Source organism: Gavialis gangeticus, unplaced genomic scaffold, assembly GCF_001723915.1.
Source record: "Gavialis gangeticus isolate Ggan-Ray unplaced genomic scaffold, GavGan_comp1, whole genome shotgun sequence".
NCBI lineage: Eukaryota > Metazoa > Chordata > Crocodylia > Gavialidae > Gavialis > Gavialis gangeticus.
In genome coordinates this window covers 13,243,326-13,253,067 of record NW_017728997.1, presented here as the reverse complement: position 1 = coordinate 13,253,067, position 9,742 = coordinate 13,243,326, and the positions used below count along the sequence as shown (strand labels likewise).

Below are 9,742 nucleotides of genomic sequence, written 5' to 3'. Positions count from 1 at the left end.
CAGTTAATATGACAGGTTTTAATTTTCTTTCTATGACAGATCTAGATGACTGTGCTGTGTTAGAGTGTAATACCAATGCCCAGTGTATCTCACTGAAAGATGGTGCTATGTGCCAGTGTTTGGAGGGATTTACCTGGGAGGGGAAATCATGTCTTGGTAAGAACAAAAATTAAATACAATTTTCTGGAAAATTATAGAACTGAAAGAGTTGCTTGCTTTTTGCCACATATCTGTTGCAAAAGCATCACAGAAAGGCTGATGAAACCATTTGTGTTTAAACGCATCATTTTAGTTGCAAAGGATGATCAACAGAGAACAAGTGAGATGAAATACGTAATGGTTACATAGATTATATTCCCTTGAGTCCTGAGTGCCATGTGGGAACCTCTCAGAATGGGAAATACGTCAAGTCAATAATGTGTCCTCCAAAGTATTAGTAGAACATTAATTTTTGTTAACCACGAATTAAGGCCTATACTGACAATAGACCCACAAAACCAATTTCCCTTTTCAAGCTTTAACTTGCTTATGTGATCCAACACTTGAGTAAAATGCCGTTTTTTGAGGCTTTCAGCTTTCCGTTCCAAATTTACCTTAGACATGAACATTTTCAATGTCACATTAATAGGATCTCATTTCTACAGAACATTCATCTTTAACAAAGGCCATGTTATGTACAAAGTAGTGGGAAAAACACCTATTAATATTTATCAAACAATTTTCACCATCAAAAGCACATTGTTACATGCATGATAGACTATACAAATGAGTTTTCCTTCTGAACAACTATCAAAGAAAGCTCCAATACTCATATTCATGGAGCATTTTTGTTGGGTTTTTTTTGTCAGTAGTGTAAGATTTTGCAAGCTGCTAATTCAACACTTTACACTGAGAACAAAAAATAGGGGGGGTGGGAAAAATTGACAGATATGGGTCTGCGACCCAAGAGTGTTAACAAAAGAACGCGCCACAAAATGAAACAAAGAGAAATACACGGCACAACGTCTTTCATAATGGAAATTCACAAATATGGGGAAAATAAAATCCCAGCATGAAATAAGTCCATCTTAACTGTTGTTTTGACAAGAATAAATTGTCTTCATATGCTGAGCTGTATTTTTTCATGATAAAGTAATGGCAATGCGCTCCTCAAATGCGTAAAGACGCACAGTATTTTTTTAGCATTTAAAATGAAGTGCTGCTTCTTTCTTTACTGTGCACAGAGCAGAAAAAAATAGGCGGAGAGAGAATGCCATTATTATTCCCTGTCAGTCAGGACCTTTCTGCAGCTTATAGTTTCATTGGTAGGGTCGGAAGGGACCTAAGTAGATCATCAAGTCTGACCCCCCTGCCACGGGCAGGAAAGAGTACTGGGGTCAAATGACCCCGGCTAGGTGATTATCCAGCCTTCTTTTGAAGACCCCCAGGGTAGGAGCAAGCACCACTTCCCTTGGAAGTTGGTTCGAGATCCTTGCCGCCCTGACAGTGAAGTAGTTCCTCCTAATATCTAGCCTGAATCTACTCCCAGTCAGCTTATGGCTGTTATTCCTTGTTACTCCTGGTAGGGCTTGGGGGAACAGGGACTCACCCATAGCCTGCTGGTCCCCCTTGCCCAGTTTGTAGATGGCCACCATATCCGCATTCAGCCTTCTCTTGTGGAGGCTGAACAGGTTCAGGTCCCGTAGTCTCTGCTCATAGGGCCTGCCCTGCTGCCCCCTGACCATGTGAGTGACCTCCTCTGGACCCTTTCCACGTTGTCCACATCCCTCCTGAAGTGTGGTGCCCAGAACTGGACGCAGTACTCCAGCTGCAGCCTGACCAGTGCCGCATAGAGGGGAAGGATCACTGCCTTGGACTTGTGTGTGAAGCATCTATGGATGCATGACAAGGTACAGCTAGCTTTCCTGACCGCGTCCTCACATTGTCGGCCCACGTTCATCTTGGAGTCAATGATGACTCCAAGATCCTTTTCTGCTTCTGTGCTGACGAGAAGGGAGGCCCCCAGCCTGTAGGTATGCTGCTGGTTCTTCCTCCCCAGGTGCAATATCTTGCACTTGTCCGTATTGAAGCCCATCCTGTCTCATCCACCCACCCCTGAAACCTTTCCAGATCTAGTTGTAGCCTGTTCCCCTCCTCCAGCATGCCCACTTCTCCCCACATCTTAGTGTCATCTATGAATTTGAACAGGGTGCTTTTCACCCCCTTGTCCAAGTTGCTGATGAAGATGTTGAACGGTGTAGGCCCGAGGACTGAGCCGTGGGGGACCCCAATGCCCACATCCCTCCAGGTCGAAAAAGACCCATCCACCACCACTCTGGGTGCGGCCCTCCAGCCAATTTGCAATCCATCTGACTGTGTAGGCATCAACACCACAGTTGTCTAATTTCTTAATGAGACTGGGGCGAGAGACAGTGTCAAAGGCCTTCCTATAGTCTAGAAAGACTACGTACACCGCGACACCTAAATCCAAGGAGTTTGTGACCTGGTCGTAAGTCACCAGGTTGGTCTGACAGGACCTGCCCCTAATGAACCCATGTTGGATGCCCCTAAGCGTGATCCCCCCCCTGCTGGTCCCTTGCAGATGTGCTCCTGGATAATTTTCTCAAACAGCTTCCCTAGGACTGAGGTAAGACTAACAGGCCTGTAGTTTCCTGGGTCCTCCTTCCTCCCTTTTTTGAAAATGGGTACCACATTGGCCCTTTTCCAGTCCTCTGGCACCCCACCAGAGCACCACGAGTGCTTGTACAGCCGTGCCAGGGGTCCCACAATGACTGCAGCCAATTCCCTCAGCACTCTGGGGTGGAGATCGTCAGGACCTGCTGATTTGAACACGTCTAGTCCCACCAGAAGTTCCCTGACTACGTCATCACTGACTCTGGGCCTGGCAGCACCTCCCCCAGGTCTGTTGGGGATCCCGGTAGGAGGGATGCCCCAGTCCCTGCTCAAAAAAATGGAGGCAAAGAAATTCTTAAAGAGGTTAGCTTTGTCATCTGGTGTAACCATCAGATTTCCTATGGTGCCCTGCAGAGGCCCTATGTTACCCAGTACCTTCTTTTTACCCCCTATGTATTTAAAAAAGGACTTCTTGTTATCTTTGATCTGGGTCGCTAGTCCCAGTTCCATCTCTGCCTTAGCCTTCCTAACAGCCCCCCTACAGTCTTAAGCAATGGAGTTACAATCCTCCTTGGTGATGGCCCCTCCCTTCCATTGGGTGTACGCCTCCTTTTTAGCTTTGAGATGTTCCTGGATGCTTTTGGTTAGCCATGAGGGCTTTTGAGCACTCTTGCCCCCTTTGATCCACGTTGGGACTGTCGCCCTTTGGACTTGGAGGATTGTCTCCTTAAGGAATGATCACTCTTCTTGGACCTTTCCGGGACCTCAGTGCCTCCCCGACTAGTCTCCTTACCTCATTGAAATCCAACCTCCTTACATACCATTCGGCTTCTCCTCCTCTGATCTCTGAGGGTAGAGGAGCTGAGAAGTGGCTCTGGAGAAGGTCGTACGGCAGTTCAGCTGATATCCTCCTCGCTGACCTTCTGCACCCCCAGCTCTGCAGAAAGGCTAAGCTGCTGACCAAGAGATAACTCACTTTGCCCTGGCTTCCATGAGATGGGCTGGCAATGGCATAGCTCACAAGTTGGAACTGGAATGAAAAGGCATGCCAGCCCAGCCTCTGGTCTCCAGTAGCACATCTCCTACTACTTCAAAACCCTGTTTCCTCCTGCCCTCTACTAGAGATGAGCTCCCAGCTTGAAAAACAATGGCTTAGTCCAGCCTTCTGCCACGCATCAACAGCAACAGCAATCAGTGACGTGCTATGGACAACATCACTCTTAAGCTTGAGGGTTCACAGAGAGAGCAAAAAGTTTTCACTCATTATGTCCCGTTTCTAATATTGTTCTTCTCAAGTGCCTCTTACTTGCCCCCCTGAGCAAAAGAGACCCTGATTCTCTCTCTCTCTCTCTCTCATGTTGACCCCTCACTTTGAAATACTTTGGTTTATTTTCCAAACAGGCTTCCAAAGTTTTTGCAAAAAGGCACCTACACACACATGCGTACACCACCACCTCCCCATAAAACGCTTTGAAATAAAAATGAACAGGACCAGAAAAATCAACAGAAAAATTCCCTTGCATCAAAGCAGCATTTAGAAACTTTAGTCGTTAATCATTTTTTCCTAATTCAGCTTAATTTGTTTATTGCTCATTATGGTCATAAAGCAAACTCGTACTTGTTCATTATTATAATTTAATCTCTGTATTGTCACTTGGTACAGTAAGCAAATTATTTCTACTGACTTTTTTAAATATTACTTTACAGTAATGGCTGTTAACATTCAAAAACTGGTGCTTAAGCAAGAAAATACAGTCCTTAATAAGGAAGAACAAATATCTAGATTTCTTATTCTAATGCTTCCAGTAGTCATTAAGAGTGAAATTCTCTTGGCATTATAATCTGAAGGTCAAGGACAATTTAGTTGCAATCACACTGCCAATTCTTCTGCATTTGATTTACTGGATAAAATGTTGTTGGACAGCTGGATAAAAGATTATTACACTCTCTACCCACGATTCAACTCTTGAATTTCTGAGCAGAGCAAGCCAAAATATATAAAAATGACCTTATGTGTTTTTAATGAAAAGCAGTTTATGTTACAAATTAACCACAGATAATTAAAACGCTTTTATTTAGTGCTGTAGCTTTTATCTACTACATGTTTCCAAGAATGCTGGTGGAGCTGTCCTTCCCCAAGACTTAGAGCAGTCAGAGATTTCATCAGCCACGTTGACTGTGCTTCTGCTGTAATGACCCCAACCCAGGTCCTCCACCTTCACAGGTGTCTCTCTCATCTTGTGTCTAAAGCAGAATATGAAACCCTACAGACCAAAATGCTAGCAATAACCCAACCACAAGTAGGTCAGCATTACTTGCATAAATAAAGCTAACTCCTCAGCCAACCAGAGACTTGGCTTATATCACCAAATAGGTGATGGGACAAAGGGAGAGCTTCCTTTTCTCTATACCCTTTCCCTCCACATAAGACATTTACAGCCTAACCATTAGCTCTATTTGCTTCTTCTGCACTTACCTGAATGCTTTACTCATTCTAAACATATAATCACACACAACCAGAAAAAAATGCCATTTTTGCTAGGCCAGAGATTATGCTCCCTCCCCACCTGCAGGCTCAATTATTGTACTTCTCTATGCCTAAACACGAAGCCACTTATGGAACTGCAAGCTGTTCACAGTGCTGGTCTACTGGCTGGATCCCCACTGGATAGGTGGTTAAATTCAAGTCTTTGATCCTCCTCTTCAAAGCCCTCCATGCGACTGGACTGAGGGACTGCCTCGCCTTATGTGTTCACAACTTCCTACGACAGCTCAGATCCACTGAAATGATGGAGCTGACATCAAAAAGAGTGAAACCCATGTGTTCACAAGATGCAGCTCTCTCAGCAGGAGGCATGCGAACCTGGAATTTACCTGCAGAAAAGACTAGGGTGAACCTGAATCTCAGGACCTACAGAGACTACACACATGGCCACCTCTCTTTGATCTATCCTTCCCCAAACAACACAATAAATACATATAAAGTACATATCTAATCCCTGCTAACTGGAGGGAACAGACAGAGTAAGAAACAGACTCTGAGTTTTCACCAGTATCTTCCTGCAGCCTCTCTATCTAGCTTCTCCTGGTCTTCCTTTGCAGGGCCTAACATTTCTGGCAGTCTCTTTGATATAATGCCTGGCAAACAGCCCTAGCAAGGCTGCTACCATCCCAGGAAGGAGGCAGTGGCCTACTGGAGGCCACAGGAGAAGCCGAAGTGAGGACCAGTTCTTTGGAGGAGCGAGTGGTAGGGGAAATGTGTTCAGAAGTTTGAACATTGGAATTACTTTTAAAGGGCAGATACAGAGCTCGCAGTACAAGTCAAGGGAGACCTCTGCTAAGCCATTCACATGGTATAATAAGGCATTTAAAAGAATCTGAGAGACCGCTGTGAAAGTAGGGGGCTGACAACTTCCACCAGTTATTTGGTAAGGTGGTAGTGATTACTCACCAGTGACCTGGGAACTAGCAGGGTAACTAGAAGGTAACCCACAAGTGGTGGTGAATGCTTGTGTACATGCATTTACTGCTGTTTCAAATAATTACACCTACAATCCAGTGTTAAATCTAAGTGAGTACATGGGAGAGAGGGACAATGTACCACCCACAGTGCAGCAGAATCCTATCAAGAGATTGGCTATTCTTACCTCCGTTAAAGCAGAGTCTCAGGCTTGAGTCCTATCCCTTCATGCCATGTCCTTACCCCAGCTCCAAATGTGCTCTACCTACCTCGCCACACCCAGACTACATCTTCTTTCCCTGAAGCCAGCACCATCCCCTGCTTCACCTCCTCAGTCCTTAATGAAAAAGTCCTGCTTCTGCCTTGGCATGCACCTGCCTCCCTAGCGTCAAGGCCTTTTTCCACCACTCTTCCTACCAGTGCAGATGCTGTTGATCCATTTGATTTTGTCCTAATGGGCCCTTGAATCAAAGGCTTTTGTCCTGCATTATGAACTGTTGTAAAGGAACAATCAATCTTTTTCTCTTTTCCCTTTCTTTTGAATTCAATGACTAACCCATCTACCACACCTGCTTTTTATTTTTCCAAGTACACCTTTTTTAGGACATGTGCAGCACAGTGGGGAAATAGGGCAAATGCAGAGGAGGACCTATATATATATATATATATATATATAGGTGTATGGATACATATCCCTAAATTGCTGTGACAGTCAGTTGGTGGAATTAACATGCCAAGACAGTAGAAGAGCAGGGTGACAAAAGGAAAGGCAAGCAGCAAGACTGTGCAAGATTTCCCGTATATGTTTTTATTCCTTCTTCCACAGTGGAAGCTTATTGATTATCACTGGATACAGGCAGGTGTGAACTCTGCTAGTCCAGCTGGGCTCTCTCGTTCTTCTGTTCTAACAAACTTACTCAAGACTGTAACTTGCCTGCATATTCAAGACGATTTCCTAAAATAACCAGTCCCTTCCATAACCTGACTAATTCTAATGGAGTGAACAAAAGTACTTTGTATGAAAAGCAAGAAAAAGTTGTTATTTCTTGCCAAGCATAGCATGTAGCTGCTGATACTTCCAGTTCTTAGATGGTATAACAAAAGGCATTGAAATGTAAACTCTGTCATGGGAACATTTATGAAAGCTGCTTAAATTAAATTACAAAATGAAATTAATGCAAAGCTGCTGCTATGGCCTTCCTTGCAATTTAATTTATAGTTTGCATAAATAAAGAATTATAATGTATTCATTTGTTTTCTTTAATTTCTTACCTTGTCCTTCTGGAGTTTCACCAAAGGGATTCACTTCAACCTGAGTGGCATCAATTTTCAGGAAAAGATTATACAGCTTCTTAATTTGATCTGCTGCCTAAATTTGATCAAATGTTTTGTAATTACCATACACAAAAAGAAAGTGTCAACCTTTTCAAGGAAAAGGCAAAACCCTTTTTGTCTCCTTCTAATGTTATATTACATTACAATTCAAGCCAAATTTTTAAAAAATTACTACGTATTACTTTTAGTTTCCATTTGTACATTCATATTTAAACACTACCTAAAAATGTTAATAATGTAGCAGAAAACATTTACAGCATTTAGCAAAGACTCACTTCAGAGCATACAAATGGGGGATTTTCTGCCAAATGAAAAGCATCATTAATATAAACAAGCTTAATGTAAGCTAAAACAAGTTTCTTACAGTTCATAAAGAAAACGTTATCTCCAGCATGCCGATACTGAAGTTAAGTGTTTAAGCTAATCAGTGTAAATCCAGAAACTATGAAGCCATGCAGAGCTAAGGAGTGCAGATCAGTTTCCTTTATTTGCTTGGGAAAAATCTAAGTGTCCCGCCTACATAAAAATGCAATCTTTTCCTAACGCCCCACAGCAATTTACCTTAACAAAAGCCCCTCTCTTGCCCGCTGCCCCCCATTGCTCTTCTATGCCCATTCACCTCTCTGTGACTGCTCCCCATGGGTGGGATTACTGGTAAACCCCCCTAGCAACAGGTAAGTACAGCTTTAAGGTCTGCCAATATGAAAAATCAGGGAAACCGATCTTCCCTCCTCAGTTCATTTGCCTAAGACCCACCTGACACCTGAAAAGTTAGTCAAGTGAATGGGACACCAAAACCACTCCCCCACCTCTTTTTTCCTACTGAATTCGTGCTTCAGTTAACCAAAACCTAAGAACCAAACATTTAGGATCTTTTGGGAAACAAGGAAGTAAAACACAGTCAAAAGCAACTTTGGTTATATATGTGGGGTTTTTTTTACCTGTTTAAGTCTGAGGGTGTTTAACCACTGACAAGGGGTAACTAGAGAGGCTGTGGTATCTTCTTCCTTAGAGGTTTTTAAGAGCAGATTAGACAGACGCTTGTCTGGAACATTTTAAACAGGGACAAACCTTTTGAGACAAGGGCTAGATTAGGAGTTTTCCGGGGGGTTCTTCCACCATTATTTTTTTTATGATTTAAAAACACATATACACTTGTATTGGCAAATTATATTAGAATATTGCAAGATTAATTCCCTTATGGCTTTGATTTCTATTGTACCAGTCCAGAACTACAAGTCTTTAAATGTATATGCTATTAAAAATGACAATTTTAAAGGAATTTGCCTATTAGTGTGTAAAAGTGATCCTTGTTCTTTAGGTTGCTCCCAAGCAGCATGTTATTAGTTTGCTACTAGTTTCTGGTTAATTTTGATCAGCCCTTCTAGGTAAGATGCTATTTTTCTGTTCTCTGAACCCCCCCACCCCGGCAACATTCTCCAAGCCTGAATATTTGCAGTTTCCATAAACGTTCCTGATACTAAGTTGGCTCAGTGGAATATCTACAGAAAGTGAATTAAATGCAAGTTCACTGTGTGACATTTTCCAGGCTTTAATCCTACGCAGTACTGAATGGGTCAAATCCTGCTTTTGGCTTACATGGGGTCCATTTGCTAAGAAATGGCACAATTGTGAGACATGAATTGTAACCTAAGAAATAAGCATAAAATAATACTTTGAAAGGAAATTAACACATTCTCATTCTCAATCAAAATAACAGGAGTTTCTGAAATGTTAGCTAGGATAAATTCATAATTATATGTGAATTGTCTATACCCTTGTTTGCACATAGCAGGAAGCTAACCTAATAAAAACCAGAATGCTATACAAGTCCTTGCATTCTGGACCCCCTGAGTTAAGTAAAAGGACAAAAAGCGTAATACAGATCCTGCCAAGGCAGAAATCTCAGCACTGGCTGTTTGTTAGAGAGCCATAAAGCTTACAGTTCCTAGTGTAGGGCTCAGGAGGACCATGCTGGCAATGGGGCCATCGCACACAGCACTCTAGGCTAAAAACAGACATTAGATTTCTCTTCAGATGAAGCCTTTTATCCTGGGATCCTACAAACTTAGTTGCCCACTGTCCCACTTTAGGTACTTGCAAAATATCTGAGCTTACATTTTTTCCCAGGACAAATGGAGCTCATCCAAGTTGATGGTCATTCAAACTGTGTGTGTAGATGACTGTCCTGAGCCTATGTCAATGCAAGTCAAAGCCCGGAACAGTTTGGCTTGGGGCAAACCCATAGAGATTCAAAGCAGCATGACAAAAGACAGCTAGATAGGCTTAGGTTAGCTACGTCTCTGTCCAGGATCGGGGGGACTGACCAGATAG

General features: G+C 42.8%; 1 protein-coding gene across 1 annotated transcript in view; it reads right to left on the bottom strand.

Annotated features, from left to right (window-relative positions):
• SUCLG2 (succinate-CoA ligase GDP-forming beta subunit) overlaps positions 1-9,742 on the bottom strand; it is a 158,445-nt gene that overhangs the window by 85,299 nt on the left and 63,404 nt on the right. Inside the window, exon 6 of the mRNA XM_019504793.1 lies at positions 7,346-7,442. Coding sequence (XP_019360338.1) covers positions 7,346-7,442 — 97 coding nt within the window. The remainder of the gene's footprint in view (positions 1-7,345; positions 7,443-9,742) is intronic.